Source organism: Monocercomonoides exilis (genome assembly GCF_001643675.1).
Source record: "Monocercomonoides exilis strain PA203 chromosome Unknown scaffold43-869231, whole genome shotgun sequence".
In the NCBI taxonomy this organism is placed as follows: Eukaryota; Preaxostyla; order Oxymonadida; family Polymastigidae; genus Monocercomonoides; species Monocercomonoides exilis.
The window spans coordinates 430,001-449,904 of NW_027150588.1; the positions used below are offsets into that span (position 1 = coordinate 430,001).

The 19,904-nt window shown below is 33.2% G+C and overlaps 4 protein-coding genes across 4 annotated transcripts; 2 read left to right on the forward strand and 2 right to left on the reverse strand.

Annotated features, from left to right (window-relative positions):
- Nucleotides 1-4,554: 4,554 nt before the first annotated feature.
- On the forward strand, nucleotides 4,555-5,400 carry MONOS_8594 (uncharacterized protein; the record flags this gene model as incomplete). The annotated part of the gene is made up of 3 exons (XM_067879018.1): nucleotides 4,555-4,585; nucleotides 4,726-5,252; nucleotides 5,320-5,400. The coding sequence occupies 3 exons, from the start codon at nucleotides 4,555-4,557 to the stop codon at nucleotides 5,398-5,400; spliced, it is 639 nt and encodes a 212-aa protein (XP_067722124.1).
- A 1,159-nt stretch (nucleotides 5,401-6,559) lies between these two features.
- Nucleotides 6,560-7,153, reverse strand: MONOS_8595 (uncharacterized protein; the record flags this gene model as incomplete). The annotated part of the gene is made up of 1 exon (XM_067879019.1): nucleotides 6,560-7,153. One exon carries the CDS (start codon nucleotides 7,151-7,153, stop codon nucleotides 6,560-6,562), a length of 594 nt encoding a protein of 197 aa, XP_067722125.1.
- A 2,792-nt stretch (nucleotides 7,154-9,945) lies between these two features.
- On the forward strand, nucleotides 9,946-11,749 carry MONOS_18033 (uncharacterized protein; the record flags this gene model as incomplete). Its single annotated transcript, XM_067871012.1, has 3 exons — nucleotides 9,946-10,440; nucleotides 10,513-11,549; nucleotides 11,644-11,749. 3 exons carry the CDS (start codon nucleotides 9,946-9,948, stop codon nucleotides 11,747-11,749), a joined length of 1,638 nt encoding a protein of 545 aa, XP_067722126.1.
- A 2,514-nt stretch (nucleotides 11,750-14,263) lies between these two features.
- Nucleotides 14,264-15,880, reverse strand: MONOS_18034 (uncharacterized protein; the record flags this gene model as incomplete). Its single annotated transcript, XM_067871013.1, has 2 exons — nucleotides 14,264-15,313; nucleotides 15,386-15,880. The coding sequence occupies 2 exons, from the start codon at nucleotides 15,878-15,880 to the stop codon at nucleotides 14,264-14,266; spliced, it is 1,545 nt and encodes a 514-aa protein (XP_067722127.1).
- Nucleotides 15,881-19,904: the final 4,024 nt, after the last annotated feature.

A 19,904-nucleotide genomic window follows, 5' to 3' on the forward strand; every position in this document is an offset into this window, starting at 1 on the left:
AATACATATGTATCTTTGAGTTTCATTCCAAACAAGCACCTCCATTCAATCAGCCCGGTATTCTCCTGATTTCCCAATCAAATATACCACATTCCCCCATCTCATCATTAAATTTTTCAAATGCTCCTCCAAACTAACACCTCCTCGTTCACAATACAGAAACACTTCAGATTTGGGGATTCTTGAAACAGAATGCAGAATTTCTCCTCCACAGAATTCTATTGCTGTTCATTTGTTATGTGATTATTGTTTGTTGACAGATGAAAACTCGCACAAGATTTTGTTCTGCTTATTTTGCATCTTCTATTGATTGATATCCAGGAGAAATGAATAGGCCCGTTTCTTCAAAGAAATAATTGTTACAATGGATGTATTGGAATGATGCTCATTTTTGCAGATTGTATTATTAAATGACGTGCAATAATTTCCCAAATAGAACAGAAAAATAGAAGAATGATTCTTCACATTATTTTTATCAAGAAATCAATCAAGCTAGATGACTTCTTCAAAGACCATTTAATGGCAAAGGTGAAGAAGAAGACTCTTCGAAAGGGGCTGCAGTTGCATTGAATCGCTTCGAAAGTAGAAATGGATGCCAAAGATGATGGTGAATGTGTGGAATTCGGCTTTTTATGCAGAAAGCGAGTAAACAGCAGCATAGTTGGATTTCTGCATGGTTACGAATAACCAGCACTTCTTTCTGGTAGAAAATGTATGCAAACCAGCAAACATAATCGAAGAAAAATTGACAGAACAGAAATATACCTGGTCATTGAAGCATGTTTCAAAAGTTGACAAACTCGTTCTGTGTTGCAAAATGATAATTTGAAGGCAATTCAAACAACAAATTCTCAAATATGAATAGATCGTTTCTCTCATCAACCAACATAAGCATTATCAATGAAGATGTTGGAAGAAAAGAAGACGATGGAGAAAATGCATGCCTTATGAAAATACTTCTTGAGATATGATATCCTTCAGAAGTACGCTCAATGAAATAAAGACTGTTGATTGTAAAGGAAAAAGTCCTAAAAAATGAAACAAGAATTAGCTTTTCGTTGATTATAAACATTTCTCAAAAGCCCACACCTGACCTTCCAATCGCAAAAGCAGAAAATTGCTCAGTCATTGATGCTATCAATCTCCATTTCCATTGCTTCGCAGTGCTCCTTCCTCCGTCATCCTTTTTTACTTCATGAATATCCTGCTTTCGATATTGGAATCCACTTTCTTTGCTAGAAAAAGTGTCTTAGCATTTATTCATTTTCAAATGCTGTGCATTTGATTTGCATTCTTCTTTTCCTCTTCAACTAATTGCTTTTCATATGAATTTGTTTTCATTCCCTTATCCAATTGAATGCGCAAAACAAATATGAAATTCATATCTACTGATTTGAACTTAATACTTAGCTCTCTTCTGATATTTTGTTTTGAAAGGAAAAAGATTGTCCAATGAAAACAATTTGTCAGATCTTTGTCCTTGAAGAAGACTGCAGATTGAAATGTATTTGAAATGAATGAAAACAATATAAAACTGCAAACATTCAATTCTTTACATTCAGTATTTTGGGAAAAACTTTTCCCTCAAGGATTCTTTTCAAAAATCATCAGACGAAATTCCATCATCGTAATGTTTGTTCAACCTTCCATTCCGTCACAGAAAATAAAATTACTAAGTCCAAATGAATTGTCAGTTCGCTGATATCTCATTTTGACATGAATATTGTCGTTCAAATAAAAGGATTTAGATCACATCTCCCATAACTATGGTTGTTCCGGGACAGAATGATTCGTTTCACAAAATACGTTAAATGGATAAATAAACTGATTCAAAAAAGTATTAAACATGATAGTTAAAGAAAAAAGTTCATTTTCAAGATTTGCGTAAATATTTGATGAACATTCTTTCAAACTGCAAAGAAAATGGATATAAAACTGGAAACAAGTCTTTCTTTCAGTTAGCAACCTTAATTTATTTTGTATTCAATAAAAATTGTGGTTGTTATCATTATTATGAACATTATGAAATTTGAAATTTAAAAAAAAAGGAAAGAATAAACATGTGTTACATGCTGACATTTGACGATCCAAAAAATTCAACTGACTGACATTGAGCTCAAAAAGAGTTTTTTTTAAATATTTCACATTTTCATTTAAAATGATCAATTTTTTTCAAAAATAAATCAATAATTCATAATTATTATTAATAATAAAATAAACATTTTGTGAATTATTAGTATTGACTATTTTATGGGTTTCTGACACGGAAGTCTATTTCGGATTTTTATGATCTACTGACTTTCAGTGAAGTCATTGACATTCAGTGTCAAAATGGAAAATATATGTGATGAAATAAAAACCAAACTTGTTGATGAGTTGAAAATTTCTTTATCAAATTCATTATTGGTTGTTTTTTTTATCCTATTATTTTTTCGATTTTTTGTTGTATAATTTTTTTCGGACTAGAGCCTTTGAAGACAAGGTCAAACAGTTAAAGGAAGCGAGTGCACAGTTCATTAATATTTCAAAGCATTGCGAAACAAAATTTGGAGCAGGTTTTGCTTTTCTTATTATTTATTTATTTATGATTAACAAATGAATTGAAACAAAATTGCTTTGAGTTTACGAGAATCCAGCGAAAAAGAACAATTTCATTTCAAAAATAGCGTTCGAAAATTACAACAATAATCTGTGGATTACATTTGTGAAAGTTGAAGAAGACGGAACACCGAAGAAAGATTTTCACCGATATTATCTTTGTCCAGTTTGCAAAGATGGAATCAGCTGTGGAATATGCGGAAGAAAAAGCAGTCCTTCAATTTTGAATCACAAATGCGAATTACTAAAAACTAACTTTATTACAACTCTATTTAGACAAGCTGCTAGCAAAAATTATTCAATTACTCAACAAAACAATCACATATCTCCATCAATACCTATTCACGAGACGTTAGAAACACAATTTGTTTCGATGATCACAAAATGCAAAATTTCGTTTTTATCCGCTTCATCAAAAGAATCAAATGAATTTTATTCATCACTTATTCGAGCTGGGAAAGCCTATCCTACAGTAAATGGGTGATTCTTTTTGAAAAGTCACAAATGTTTAATTTTCAAATATATCAAAAATTTCATATTTTGCTCAAATTTCTGTTTCAGCTCACAAATCTCCTCAAGGATGTTTGAAATAGCATTATCAAGAAATAGATTCCACTTAAGTTAAGTTTGGTGTATGTTAATATAATTATGAGCAAAATATGAAATTTTTGATATATTTGAAAATTAAACATTTGTGACTTTTCAAAAAGAATCACCCAAATACAAAATCTATTTTCCCATATTTAACAAGGAGAAAGGTTTCATATTTAGTTTTGAAAGAAAAAGCAAAAGTGGAAAAGGAACGAAAAACAAAAATTACGAATTGTGGATTATGTGTAATGGTTGATGGTGCATCTGTAGCCCATAAACAGTGCACAGTTGTAACTGTTTGTCAATTATCTTTGTTATCAACACCTTTTTTTGGGGGAATTTTTCCTCCATGTTACAAAGCAGATGATTATTTGGTTTTATTTCAAAAATTAACAAAAGATTTTTCTTCTTTTAATTCTATTTTAAGAAGTTTTTGCACAGATGGGTTGGCGGCACAAAGAAAAGCTATAAATCTTTTAATTCAACAAAGTTTTACTGGATCTTCCTCTTCTCAAGCGACTCCAACAATAGAACCTGTTTTTATTTACTGCTGCAACCATTTGACGAACTTAGTAATTTCTTCATCATTCAGCAAAATAAAGTTTCTTTCGAAAATATAATATTCTATTTTGGAATTTTCCGAAAGATCCCATACAAAAACATACAGATCAATTCTGAAGAAGGCCGTTCCTGCTTTTGTTGCAACAAGATGGCACAGCTTGTTCCAAATATGCTCGTTTGTAAGAAAAAAGTTTGACGTGATCGGAAAAGAAAAGCTGTTGGAATTGGATGAGCTGATTAATATTATGAAAACAGAAGTCATTCTTCATCCATTGAACAAGCTGCACTTGTTTTTTGAGAATGATCATACAAAACTGTGGCAAGTTTTTCCAGCTCTAATTCAATCAGTTTCATTTCTAATAAGTTTATCAAAACATAGCTTATTCAAAGATTTGGAATTTCACAATGCGATTACAAACATTCTTGTTTTATTACATAATTATTTTTTCACGGGAACTTATGGTCAAATAATTCCTTTAGCGTTTTCATTAACTCCCATTGGAATGCAATTGTACAGACTCAAAATGTTCACTCAAAACTTTATTAATGCTTCAAATTACCAAGAAAAAGAAAAGGAAAAAAATCATACGGAGAATTCAACAATAACAGTAAGTCTGGATGGTGCTTCTGAATAACATTCTCTATCTTCAGATGCTTCAGACTTTTCTTCTCAAAATTTTGCCTCATTGCAATTATCTCAAAAAGTTTCGACAAACAAGCAAAAAGCATATTTATCAACAAACTCTGTATTGAATACCGAGGCTCAGTTGTCAGCTTTGTCGCATTTGCAAAATCAAGATAATCATGTTGATAATCATTGTTCAACAATTGACGGGTTTTTCCAAGCAAAGAATAATATTACATCAAGAGAATCGGAATTAATCAATAAAGAGTGTATAGCAAGTATTTTAGATTTGATACATAAAATTGAAAATGATCAATTTGTTTTTTCTATTGAGAATAATATTATTTCAGGAGAAGAAGAAGCAGATAGCGATTCAGAAGACGATGAACTTGGATTACTTCTGGCAGAAGAACTTGCCTCTGATGATATGTTCGAATTTGGATCTTCACGAAATTTTGAATCAGAAACAATTGCGAATGAGACTTCTGATAGAACAGCAGTGCTTTCCTCCTCCTCCTCCTTTTCGTCGTCGTCTTCGTCTTCCTCTTCGTCTTCTTCTTCATCGGCCTCTGCCTCAGTCTCTGCTTTATCTTCATCCTCTTCCTCATCCTTGCTATCGCCAGCTTCATCTTCATCTTCTTCAAATTGTCAACTTTCATGTTTCAACAGCTCTTTCTCGCAAGAGATTAACTCCGAAGTTTCCTCGACATTGACATTTAACGATACAAGTGAGCCACATTCGATTGATTTTGAACTAAGAAATTCATCTTGTGCTTTCGAAGACAATTCTGACGAAAATGATGATGAACAAGAAATGGATATCAGCGTACATGATGAAAATGAAGTTGAACTTCTTTTCTCGACAAGAAAGATTGAAGTGTGCAATGAATTATCTTTTGAAAAAGAAATGGAAATATTGAAGAACATAGAAAATTACTTAACAGCCGATTGGTATTCACGATTATTTGAAGCTTTCTCGATGTACACAAGAAAATCAATTCGACACCTGGAAGAAAAATACATAAATGGATGCTTATTAATTTTTCAAAGGTTTTTGAAATCAAGCCCAGAAAGTGTGATTGAAAAAGACTCAGAAGTTTTTTACAGGGCCTTTTCCTCCTACGGAGATCTGCAAATGGTTTTCTCAGGACTCTGCTTGACTCTGATTTGTTCTCCTTGCAGCGAAGCAAGTTGCGAACGAATCATATCCAAAATGAGATTCATTCTCGGTGATAAACGTTTTCCAATAAGCATTCAGACGCTGGATGCTCTCCTTCGAATATAATGCTTCTCTTTTTTTAATTTAAACAAAACAAAAAAAAATCCAAATATTTTCATTCTATGAAATACTTTTAACTTGATTATTCATTTCATCAATTATTCCTGAAACAATACACAAACATTTGGAAATGAAGTTTGTATTTTTTTTCATAATAATCTTTAATTAATCATATATAAATGAAAAAAAGTTGTTCTTTTGAAAAATTGCAAAGATAGTGCATCAGATGAAGAAGGTTGAATCAACGAATACAACAACTGAAATGAGTTCACAAATTCATAAACTCTCTTTTTGGTTTTATTTTCCTTATGTTACTATTTTTCTCACAACAAAATATTTCCTTTTTGATAGAATAAATCCTTTGAAAAACTGAACATATTCTGGTTAACTCGCAGGGTTCATCTATAAAGTCGATGCTTGCATCATTTTTCTTTTCTTTTCCATGTCAAGATCTTTTTCAAGATCTTCGTTCTCTATTTCCTCTTCTCTTATTTCATTCTCTTTTATAATTTTCTTCTTTTTTCTTTATTCCGTTTCTCTCCTTCTCCTGTTCCTCTCTCTCACTCTCTTATGTCATATTCGTTGTTAAGTTACACTCTTTCCCTTTTCAACTTTCACAAATTCATTCAAAATCTGTGCGGAAGTGTTAGTTGGGGATTTTTGCTTGGAGGAAATGTAATTGAAAGCTAAAGTCAGATTTGTGAGAAGAATAGACGATGATAAAGAAGAAGAAGAGGAGAAGAAGAAGGAGAAAAAGAAAAAGAAAAAGAAAAAGAAGAAGAAGAAGAAGAAGAAGAAGATGATGATGATGATGATGACGATAATGAGGAGGAGGAGGAAGAGGCAAAAGAATATGACAAAGGAGAAAACGAAGAAGCGAGTGAGGCACCAACAACACCCAAGACCTATGATGTGCGGAGTATGTGGTGATACAACAGCTGGACAGATTCTCCGTCTTTAACATTCTGCTTCCTCCCAAAAAACAAGGAAACAGTGTTAGCCTGCGAGAAAGGGAAGAAATCATCTTTCTCTTTTTTCTTCTTTACCTTTGGAGAAGCGATGAGGACTGCCGACTGGAACACCTTTTTGATGAAGCGGAGAGAAGATGAAAAGAAAGATTTTTTGCCTGGGCATTGCAGAGGACAAGGAGATTCCCTGAGGAAAGAGGAGGAAGCGATTGAGGCGCCTTCGTATGTTCTGTGGGAGGGAAACGAAGAAAATGGAGAAGGAAGAGGAAAAGAAGTGGATGAAGAAGGCTTGGAGTTGTCAGTAGATGGCACAAGAGAGGAAGGCGATCCTTCGATGTGAGGAAGCGATTCTCCTAATGTGACAGTTTTGGTGAATCCTTTTCTGATTGTGCTGTCTGTTGAAGAGACTGAAGAAGCAGAAGAAGAAGATAGAGCAGAACGTGTTAGGACGGCGAGTGGAAGAAGCGACAAAGAAAGAGAACTTGTTGACTGTGAAGTGGAAAAAGAAGAAGAAGGCAGGAAAGGCAGCATGAAAGGAAGAAGCAGAGAAATAGGCAGTGTTGAGGAAAGTGACTGTGTGGGAGAGGGCAAGCGGAAGAGCAGTGGTCAACGCTGTTCCAAATCGGAGTAAGGGGTGGAAGATGAGGCAGAGATAAATGAAGCAGAAGCAGAAGGGGAAGGGGAAGGGAAAGGGAAAGAGATTGACGTATCAGAAGACATGCCGGAAATAGTGGATTTAGCAGAGTATTTTAGCGGAGAGATTGGAGAAACAGAAGAAGGATAAAGAGACAAGGGAGAGAAAATTGGTGAAGGAAAGGTGGAATGAACAGCCTTGTCGGGTATGGAGTCGGAGGCGGTTGGAGCTGCAGCTGTTGCTACAGAAGCAGAAGCAGAAGCAGTTGATGTTGAGTTTGTTGTTGCTGCTGCTATTGATGTTGATGCAGATGTTGGAGTTGTTGTGTGTTTATCTGACTATTTGCATTGCTTCATATAAACCATTTCGAATGTTTCGGAGTCTGATGATGTTTCGAACGTGCTCTCATTATCAGGAAGCTTCCGGTCAGACATCTCTTCTCCTTCTTCTGATATTTCTTCTTCTTCCTCTTCCTTCTCCTCTTCTTCATTTCTTTCTTTTCTTCCTCTTTTCTCTCATCATTATCTCCATCACCATTATGTCTTGCTTCTTCCTCTTCTTTCTCGTCATCGTTATCAAGCAGAATAACTACTGTTTCCCACTTTTAACAATCGTGTCATATTTTCCTCCTCCAATTAGTTCAAAATTGAACTGAAAAGAAACTAGTTTTACATATGATATTTCAAAAAGATAGAAGAATAAAAGAACTCTATCACTTAATTGAGAGGTTTACCACTTTTTTCTCCTCATTTTCCTTCTCTCTTCCTTTTCTCCGAAATTCCTGGAAATTGACTCTCGCTAATTCCAAGGAATTCCTCCGAAGTGGGAATTTCTCCATCGGTAGATTCTGTACGCGATGGAGAAATGGTTGCGTAATGTGATGAGAGACAAGTGCTTATGAGCAACTTACAGCCGCTGCTCCAGCCGATGGCGAGTCGTTAAAGAGAAGATGGAGGGAAGAGAAAAGGAAGAAGAGATAGAAGAAGTGGAAGTGGAAGAAGAAGAAGATACAGAAGTTAATGCTGATGATGATTGAGCCTCTCGATCGCAATGGTGACTTTGTGGGACGAATATGAAGTGGGAGGTATTTTTGCAGTTCCTATGCTGATGGCGATTGGGGGAGTCTGTGTTGTGCAGAGGAGAAGTTGGTAGAATCAGCAGATACTCAGACAAACATGTGTGTGTTTGGGATTCGGTGATGAACGGCAGCAGATTCTTAGGAGATGGAAGAGAAGGAAAGGCAGGTGAAGCAAATGAAGAAGGAGAAGGAGAAGAAGAAGAAGAAAAATAAAGGAAGGAAGATGAGAAATAAATACAATTATTAAAGATTATCCATCATTGCTTGCTTCAAGTCCATCTGAACTTTAAGGAGATGATAACATTGAAGGTCCTCTTCAACTGAGTGCTTCATAAATGAAATCTGCTCATTGCTTATTTGAAGTTCTCATCTCCTGAATTCTTTTCAAGGTCCATAAAGACAGTCATTTTCCCCTTTGCGTTTATTTTTATCTTCCATCACGTTTTTCTCTTTTTATTTCACTCCTAACGGCATAGGTGTAACTGCGTCCCTTTTGCAATTCTTGTTTTTAGACATTAATTTTGTGATGTTTGAAATGCAAAAATTATTTAAAAACTTTTGTATGGACCGATTTTTCGCAAAAATTTTTGTTTCTCGTGAAAAAACTATTTTAAAAAATGACCCATAAATATGAGTATTTTTTCAAAAAATAAATAAAACAAGATAATTATGAAATAAAAAGTAGATAAAATGTTATTTATTATTATATTGTCCTATTTTAATAATAATGATTTGGGAAATAAAACATAAAAAAAAATAAATTAAAAAATTAAAATATTTTGATCAATCCCACAATTAAATTTTTAATATCCAAAAAATAAGAAATTAGTTTCTTTCGTCAAGAATAGAACCCTCGCTTGCGAACATATAACAAATCAAATGTTTAGAAATATTATAAAAGTGTGCACTAAATGATTATTAACATTTCATTCAATTCTTTACAATTTTTGATTATGATTTTTAGGAAGATTATTTGCATGCTGCACAAGGATATTATTATTAAACTATGGTGCCAATGAATAAAGAAGAACAAACAAATCGTGTGAAACATTCTTTTTAATTATTAACATTGTTTTATTAAAATTTTTGATAAAACATGAAAAATTTTATTATCTTTCTTCCAAAGAGAGATGCGTATGAAAACAAAGCTCCTGTTAACACAGCAACAGCAAAGAAAATAGAGGAGAAATGTTTCAGGCAACGAAATGAAGAGAAAAAATGAATTTTGCATTTGTGAAGATGAAGTTAGATACAGACACAACCAGCATGAGGAATGTATTTTCATTGATTGTTACAACATCACATCCCAGATCAATGAAAGTCAATTTCTGTTTGATCTTCGAGAGGGACATAACACTCGTAATAATGCAATTAATGGAAAAGATTATTGCGAACACCACAGCGATACGGATTTGAATGGATTTGTAACAATTCATCAAAGTGATACGATTATTGTGAGCAGCGTGAATGGATCAAACGAAAAACAGTGTGGAACAAACACACTTCCATGTTATTCAATTGAGCATGGGCTGGTGCATCTGACTTCTGATTTCATGAGCGTGATGATTGTTGTTGAAGAGAGTGTAATAGGAAGAGATAAATCTGAAGGAGATGGGTTTTAAAGGGGGAGAAGGAATGGAGAAAAACACATCTCTGCGGATATTGGATGAGGGATGTCAATTGGGAGGAATCGCGAGTGAAAGAGGATCATCATTTTTCATCCCTGTCTTGGAAGAAGTGAAGAGCACAACACAGGCGAGTGGGGACATGGACTTGAGCATTCGTGGGAAGCTGCTTCTTCCTCACAAATTGTCTCTGAAGATCAGCATGAAAAATGGGGATGAAGAGGAGATTGTGAGAAAAGGGATTGAAGAAGAAGGGTTTGTTTCAGAGAATGAGATTCGCTCAGTTATTTCATGTTCAGAATTGGAGAAAGTGAGAGACGAGACAGAAGTGAGCGTGTGCATTCTGTTTGGAAAAGTTGATTCTCCTTCATCAACTGAGTCTTTCATTCTGAAAAATGGAAGCGAAACACATTCAAGTGGAGATGAAAAACTTGTTGAGGGAGGAAAAGAAGGAAAATCATTTTGGCCGATTGCTGTTGTTGTTTGAGTTGTTGTTTTATTGTTTGTAATCATTGTTTCTGTGATATTTGCAGTCAGATGAAGAAAACAAAAGAGAAGAACAAAGGAATTGGAGGAGATTGTGAATGACACAGTGAAAAAGAATCCGAAGGCATTTGAGGTGGTGACGATGGAGATGTCGCCTGAAGAGCAGTGGCGAAGAGCAGAGAAAGAGGCAGAAAAGAAGAATGAAGAGAGGATAAAGAAGAGGGTGTATGATTCAAATATGGAACATTCAGAGTCATCTGAGCATCTTCTATCTGAGAGTGGTTCGACTGAATACATCCTTGGAAGAGACTCTGACAAGATTCCTGAATGGGCATTGGAGAAAGATGAGGAAGAAGAGATAAGGAAGAGAACACCTTCTCCATCCATTTCATCGACTTCAACCACTTCAACCACATCAACAACTGATTCAGATTTCACATTTGTTCGAGGGGAGGATTTGTGTCCAACCACTTCATCCATGTCGAATCTGGTGGATGCTATGGCCTGCTCGTCTCCCCATGAGAAGCTGATTGTGGATCTGAGGGATTCGCTGTTCATGCTGCTTCATGGAAGGAATGAGAAGAAAGAAATGGCGATTGGGAGTCTTCAGCAAAGAGAGCAGACAGCTGCTCAAATCCTGTTCTGGGTGGCGAATGGAGCTCTCCATTCATTTGATGAAATGAACAATACTCTTTCTTCCCTTGCCAACCTCAGTCCTCACATTGTGTTGTTTTCAGAGCACATGGTGATTGCGATTGCCATGCACTCCGACTGCTCCTCTGATGATTCAGATTCATCCTCCATCTCATCATCAACAGTTGTGACATCTGCCAGTGGCAACGATGATGATGATGATGACTCCATTCCCTCATCGGCATTTGAAGAGGATGAGGATGCCTTCAGAAAGGAGTGCCTGAGGTGGAAGGCACCAGAGCTGCTGATGAACAAGAAGATGGGGGCAACAAAGGAGTCAGTTGCCTTTTCGATTGGGATGATGTTGTGGGATTGTTTGACCCTTCAAATCCCTATTGGAGATTATAAGGCAGAAGTGGCAGGGCAGAAGATTGTGAATGGAGAGATATCGAATATGAAAAAAGTTGAGTGGTTTCGACTGAAATATATGATAAAAAAAAGTGTACCGGTTCAGATGCCAGATAGAATATCATTTTCAGAAATGATAAAAAAATTCATTTGGTAGTTTCGTGACTATGCAGCAATACAGATTGTGTCAAATGCGATGTGCTATGCGGGAGGAATTTGAGAAGAAAGAGTCGATTTCTTTGCTCAAAAAAACAGCAGAATAGTGGAGTGTGTTCTGATAGATGAGCACAAAGATATTATCGTTGTTGGCAATGGGAACAGCACAAACAACAAAAGCGAAAGAAATTGAAAAGACAATTTTGAAACAAATGAAATGTGTATGTGTGAATGCGTTTATACATGGATTGTTGCATGCAAATAAATACTTCAAATTAACTCAAAGGGAATAAAATTTTTTTTGTTCTGAATTGTGATAATTGTTTTATAGAACAAACTCTTTATTTTTGCATATATTGAAAAATCGAATGAATTCAATGTTTGAATTTCTTGCATTTTTGTATTTTTATAAATGTTGTTTTATTTTGAAACTTCATTAAAAACTGTGCAAATAATATTAAAATAAAATATGTTTTTCTTTCTTTAAAAATTCAAAATATTAAAGTGCATATTTCACTCGAAAACATAAAAAAAAGAGCCATTATTAATATACATTAATTCAAATTTTTTAACTTTAGCAAAGTCAATCCATTTCACAAATGGTTGAAAACAAATCATTTGAAAAAGAATTAACATTCAGTGAGTTTTTAATGCGATCGAATGGGAAAAATCAATTGGCTATTGAATTGCTTTCCAAATTTGGGATAATAAAAAGAAATCGAATGTGCTGGAAATGCGAAAAAGCAATGGAATTAAGGATGCAAAAAAAAGAAAGTGATTACTATGCTTATAAATGCACGAAATGTGGGAAAAATTACAGCTGGAATTATGATTCAATTTTTATGGAATTTCATCTTTCACCATTCAAACTTACATCATTGTTGTATCATTTTTGGTACAAACACTCAATTAAGGAAGTCACTTTTGAATCGAAAATATCAAACAAAACAGTAGTGAAATTATTTGAAAAGTTAAGAAGAATATGCTGTTATTTTGAAACATTCGAAATGGAAAAAATAGGAAAAGATCGAATAGTGGAAATAGATGAAACTTTAATTCATAAAAGAAAGAACGGTGTTGGGAGATGCAGAGAACAGCAATGGCTATGGGGAGTAGTAGAGAGAAAAGAAATTGGAAAGCCACAAAAATTGATTGTCGAATTTCTTCCAGATCGAAAAGCTGATACCATATTGTATTTTGTAAAAAAGAACATTGAAAGATCTTCAACTATAATGTCTGACAAATGGTCGGCATATAACTGCATTAGTGAAAACGGCTTCACCATTGACAGTGTAAATCATTCTCTCAATTTTGTTAAGCCTGAAAATCCTAAAGTTTACACTCAAACAATCGAAAGTGTGTGGTCTCATCTGAAAAACCACATTCCAAAAAGAGGAAGAACATTCATTAAGACAAAAGAATATGTTTATGAATTTCAATATCGATTCAACAACAGACTCACACCTGCAGCATACATAAAGGAACTTTCAAAAATCAGCAAGAAAAGTTTGGATATTTTTCTTCGTTCTTACAATGAAAGCGTTGCAAGTTTGAAAAGCATTCTTCTGAAAGAAAGGAAATTTAAATTGTCTTCTTATTTATTAAAGAAAGAGGAATTGAGAAAAAGAAACAACTATGAAATGTATGATGAAAATGAACTTGATGAAATGTTGAAGAAAAAAAGATCATTAAAGCTAATATTAGAAATAAAAGAATCAACAAATTTAAAAAAGAAGAAAAAATAGATGATGAAGATGAGAAAGAAGAGAAAGAAGAGAAAGAAGAGAAAGAAGAGAAAGAAGAGAAAGAAGAGAAAGAAGAGAAAGAAGAGAAAGAAACAGAAACAAAAGTTGAAACTGAAGATGATATATTTTCATCAGACATTGATTGCAAAACTGCAAGAAAGAAGAAAAAAGAAAAAGATATAGATCATGCGATGGAAGATTTCTGAAAAACAACGACAGCCAACAGTTAAAAACGTTAGAGTTTGAAACCCTAAAGTTTTGTGAAAAAAAGAGAGAAAAGATTGAAGAAATGGAGAAAAAAGAAAAAGATAAAACAAATGCAATTCTTAATCGAAAAATACTAAGAAGTTTTATTAAGTCAACAAATATTGGAACAGAACAGTCTCCAATAAATTTATGAATTTTTATTTCACAACACTATCAATCACATCACATTTTGATCACGTTGCAAAAAAAATCCTAATTAACGCAAGTGTTCGTAAATGAATTTCTAATAAAAACAAACTTCATCTCCTTTTTGTGAAATTTGAATTACACATTTCGATGCAAATGAGTTAACAATCTTGTAATCGTAAACATAAATAAGTCCATACGCATGTCCATCAGCATATAAATTTTCATTTGTTTCATTATATTGTTGAAACCATGCTTCACAAACACATATTGGCATTAACATTTGCTTCACTTATTTGTTCCATCTTCACGCGCAAGACACAAATATGCTCAGACAATGCACTCTTTCCAATGGACTCTGCTGCAATCCCGATTATGTCAGTCATTGTCTTCACAGTTGCACCTTCAGGAAAATCTTCAACCAGCACACACTTTATTACCACGTGCGATAGTCTGTCTTCAAAATGCGATAACACACTCATCTTAACTTTCTGCTTTAGCCTGTCCTTCAAACCATTTTTTCATATTCGATATCTCTCCATTCACAATCTTCTGCCCTGCCACTTCTGCCTTATAATCTCCAATAGGGATTTGAAGGGTCAAACAATCCCACAACATCATCCCAATCGAAAAGGCAACTGACTCCTTTGTTGCCCCCATCTTCTTGTTCATCAGCAGCTCTGGTGCCTTCCACCTCAGGCACTCCTTTCTGAAGGCATCCTCATCCTCTTCAAATGCCGATGAGGGAATGGAGTCATCATCATCATCATCGTTGCCACTGGCAGATGTCACAACTGTTGATGATGAGATGGAGGATGAATCTGAATCATCAGAGGAGCAGTCGGAGTGCATGGCAATCGCAATCACCATGTGCTCTGAAAACAACACAATGTGAGGACTGAGGTTGGCAAGGGAAGAAAGAGTATTGTTCATTTCGTCAAATGAATGGAGCGCGAGATTAGCCACCCAGAACAGGATCTGAGCAGCTGTTTGCTCCCTCTCCTTCAGAGTTCCTATTGCCATCTCCTTCGTCTTATTCCTTCCATGCAACAGCATGAACAGCGAATCCCTCAGATCCACAATCAGCTTCTCATGAGGAGATGAGCAGGCCATTGCATCGACAAGATTCGACATGGATGAGGTGGTTGGGCACAGATCCTCTCCTCGAACAAATGTTGAATCTGAATCAGTTGTGGATGTGGAAGAGATGGAAGGTGAAGGTGTTCTCTTTCTTGTATCTTCCTCTTCTTCTTCATCTTTCTCCAATGCCCAATCAGGAATTTTGTCTGAGTCTTTTCCAAGAATGTATTCAGTTGATCCACTCTCACTCAACAAATGCTCAGACGACTCCGAATGTTGCATATTCGTATCATATATTCTCTTCTTTATCCTCTCTTCATTCTTCTTCTCTGCTTCCCTCTCTGCTCTCCTCCACTGCTCTTCAGGCGACATCTCCATCGTCACCACCTCAAATGCCTTCGGATTCTTTTTCACTGTGTCATTCACAATCTCCTCCAATTCCTTTGTTCTTCTCTTTTGTTTTCTTCATCTGACTGCAAATATCACAGAAACAATGATTACAAACAATAAAACAACAACTCAAACAACAACAGCAATCGGCCAAAATGATTTTCCTTCTTTTCCTCCCTCAACAAGTTTTTCATCTCCACTTGAATGTGTTTCGCTTCCATTTTTCAGAATGAAAGACTCAGTTGATGAAGGAGAATCAACTTTTCCAAACAGAATGCACACGCTCACTTCTGTCTCGTCTCTCACTTTCTCCAATTCTGAACATGAAATAACTGAGCGAATCTCATTCTCTGAAACAAACCCTTCTTCTTCAATCCCTTTTCTCACAATCTCCTCTTCATCCCCATTTTTCATGCTGATCTTCAGAGACAATTTGTGAGGAAGAAGCAGCTTCCCACGAATGCTCAAGTCCATGTCCCCACTCGCCTGTGTTGTGCTCTTCACTTCTTCCAAGACAGGGATGAAAAATGATGATCCTCTTTCACTCGCGATTCCTCCCAATTGACATCCCTCATCCAATATCCGCAGAGATGTGTTTTTCTCCATTCCTTCTCCCCCTTTAAAACCCATCTCCTTCAGATTTATCTCTTCCTATTACACTCTCTTCAACAACAATCATCACGCTCATGAAATCAGAAGTCAGATGCACCAGCCCATGCTCAATTGAATAACATGGAAGTGTGTTTGTTCCACACTGTTTTTCGTTTGATCCATTCACGCTGCTCACAATAATCGTATCACTTTGATGAATTGTTACAAATCCATTCAAATCCGTATCGCTGTGGTGTTCGCAATAATCTTTTCCATTAATTGCATTATTACGAGTGTTATGTCCCTCTCGAAGATCAAACAGAAATTGACTTTCATTGATCTGGGATGTGATGTTGTAACAATCAATGAAAATACATTCCTCATGCTGGTTGTGTCTGTATCTAACTTCATCTTCACAAATGCAAAATTCATTTTTTCTCTTCATTTCGTTGCCTGAAACATTTCTCCTCTATTTTCTTTGCTGTTGCTGTGTTAACAGGAGCTTTGTTTTCATACGCATCTCTCTTTGGAAGAAAGATAATAAAATTTTTCATGTTTTATCAAAAATTTTAATAAAACAATGTTAATAATTAAAAAGAATGTTTCACACGATTTGTTTGTTCTTCTTTATTCATTGGCACCATAGTTTAATAATAATATCCTTGTGCAGCATGCAAATAATCTTCCTAAAAATCATAATCAAAAATTGTAAAGAATTGAATGAAATGTTAATAATCATTTAGTGCACACTTTTATAATATTTCTAAACATTTGATTTGTTATATGTTCGCAAGCGAGGGTTCTATTCTTGACGAAAGAAACTAATTTCTTATTTTTTGGATATTAAAAATTTAATTGTGGGATTGATCAAAATATTTTAATTTTTTAATTTATTTTTTTTTATGTTTTATTTCCCAAATCATTATTATTAAAATAGGACAATATAATAATAAATAACATTTTATCTACTTTTTATTTCATAATTATCTTGTTTTATTTATTTTTTGAAAAAATACTCATATTTATGGGTCATTTTTTAAAATAGTTTTTTCACGAGAAACAAAAATTTTTGCGAAAAATCGGTCCATACAAAAGTTTTTAAATAATTTTTGCATTTCAAACATCACAAAATTAATGTCTAAAAACAAGAATTGCAAAAGGGACGCAGTTACACCTATGCCCTCCTAACATCTTTTCCTTCTCTTTCTTTTCATTTTCATAAAAATCAAATCGAATAGGCAACATTCATGATAAAAGTTACAGGTTGCGAGTTCGCAATATTGCATCAACGAATGTCAAACTCATCTTATTCTGAAGACGTTAAGAGAGCAGAAATTCATTTGGGCATCGCTTAGCTAACATTTGCAAACAAGGAGTATTGTCTGAGTTATTAGTCAAGAACAATTCTTCACCATCATGTTTGCTTCAATTTTTTCTCTTCTTCGAAAGATTCTCTGAAGGAATTGGTTGCGATAAATTTTTGATAAGTTTTACAATGAGAATAAAAAGATAACGATAAAGATATAATACTTATAATTGAATTCTTCACTGTTTCAACTCAAATCTTGAACATCACAGGTTTAATAAAATCATCATCTGTTTCTCATATTTTTCATATTCTTTTTATATTGCGAATGCAATTCTTCTTTCACAATTATCCGACTAGCTTGAAAATGTTCGATAAAATAAACATCTTTATAGAAGATTAATTTAAAGAAACATACTTTCTCATTCTTTAAGTATTTTTCCTATTTCAATTTAAAGCAAATATATAGTTCATTTTTCTGAATGAAGTTAAAATAACAATAGTTTTAATGATGTTAATATGGAAAAAAAAGTTGTAAAATTAAAAATTCACAACAAATTTAAGAACTGTTCGATAAATCTTTATTCATTGAAACATTAACTGGGTTTTACAGTTTTTCACACTTTCATTCTCTTTAACAATTATTATTTAAAATTTGAAATTTAAAAAAAAATTCAGATATTGCTATTTAAAATTCAATAAAGAACTTTTTGATTATTAAATTACAAGAATTTCGGAATATAAAAATTTGAGCGAAATGCATTTGTTCAATAGCACACAAATTCCTAGCTGTCTTGAGGTTAATTCAAATTTGTAAAAAAAACAAACTTTCATGAATGACTCTTCTTATTTGAAGATTAATAAAAAAAAATACGATAGATGTATTTAGACACTTTTCCAGTGTGTTGATTGCAACGAATTAGCTTTCTAAATATGATACAAAAACAATGTCACATATTTTTTTTATTGCTAAATGAAATAACATAAGTTCAGCAATTTTCTGTTTGAAAAATAAGGATTTCGAAAGGCAGATTGTTTTCAATAGTATTTCTTCTTCATTTTTTTATGAATTTCTTTTTTGCGACTCAAAAATCCATCGTGACAAATTCGAAAAAAATTTATGGTTCATCCAAGTTTTTCAAATTAATCAAAAATTGGAACTCAAAAAATACTTAAATTTAGCAAAAATGACAATATTTATTAACATTTTGTCAAAAAACAATATAAAATAAAATTGAAAAGAAAATGAAAAATAAAACACTTTAATAAAAAGTGAAATTATCTACTGACATTTCTGTTTTGTCACTGACAACCACAAGCACAATTTTTTCTTTAGTGTAACACATGCTTAGGAAAGAAAAAGAGAGAAAGAAAATTTTTTGTTGAACAAGAAATTTATTTTCGATAGCATTATTGGTGAGTGCACAATATCTTGTTGTGAAAGAAATTTTGTGATGATGATAACAGTATTGCAAACCGTTTCATTATTATGTTTTGTCTTTCTTTTGTGAAGTAACTTTTTTATTGAATAAACCAAATTGGAATTTCCCTCTGAATATGGAATTGAACAAAAGTTTATCACATTTGGGTGATTATTTTTGAAATTATAATTTTTTTAGGAAAAATTTCTTCTCAAATATTCACTTCGAATGCTAGTTGATGAACACAGAAAAGTGAAAACTCTGATAAAAAACATATCTGTATTGCTTTCATATCAAACATTTTCATTAAAAACAATTGAGATGATTTTAACATTTCAAAGAAAATATCATTTGTTATATCTTGAAATTTTTTAAGTTACCAACACCCAGAAAAAAGCAATGATTTAAAAAAATAGTCACCCATTTCTTATTTTTTTCAATACGTGTGTGATTGTTTTTTGAAATCATTGTTTTTTTTTGTGAGTTGATTCTTTGAAGGTTTGATTTTAATGGAGATGTGCGATTATTTTTGAAACCATATTTTTTCTGTCAAAATTTTGGGTTTGAATATTTGAAATGAATATCCGCTAATGAACACTGAAAAGTGTAAAATCTATTATATGACTCCAATACTATTTTTTTTTGAGATAAATTGTGGCTTTTGAAACGATAGAGAAACATTATTTATTATTATGAAAATTATTTTATTAACAACAATTAATATTCAAAATTATGAGCACCCTGAAAAAAGTTATGATTTCAAAAATAATCACCTATTTTTCATTTTTATATTTTTCTATCATAAGAAACAACGTATACACTCACGATTAAATATAAGTGATTATTTTTGAAATCATATTGTTACAAACAAAAATTTCAGTTCGAAAATTTCTCTTTATATAAACAAATGAACTGTGAAAAGTGAAAAGGCTTATTGAATACATTTTCATCTTTGATTCGGAAAAATCATTTGTTATTTAAAAACAATTATCATGCTTTCTCTATTTTCTATTAACATTTTCTTTCAAAAAACCAACAATCTTCATAAAATTAACTCCCCAAAAGGATGAATGATTTCAAAAATAATCACCCATTTATACACAAAAAATTGTTCAAACTCGATGTCATTATATTCAAATCTTTCGAAGTTTATTTTTTAATTTTGTTCTCTTAAAATTTATTTGAGGATATAAATTTAACGAGGTCAAAACAGTGATGACTTTTTCTTGTAATTCTATTTATGCTTGCAATAATTATTTGAAAAATTTTATGTGATTGTTTTGAAATTCGTAACAATAAAAAAGAAAATTCGGAAAACAGCTGAACAGAAAATTTT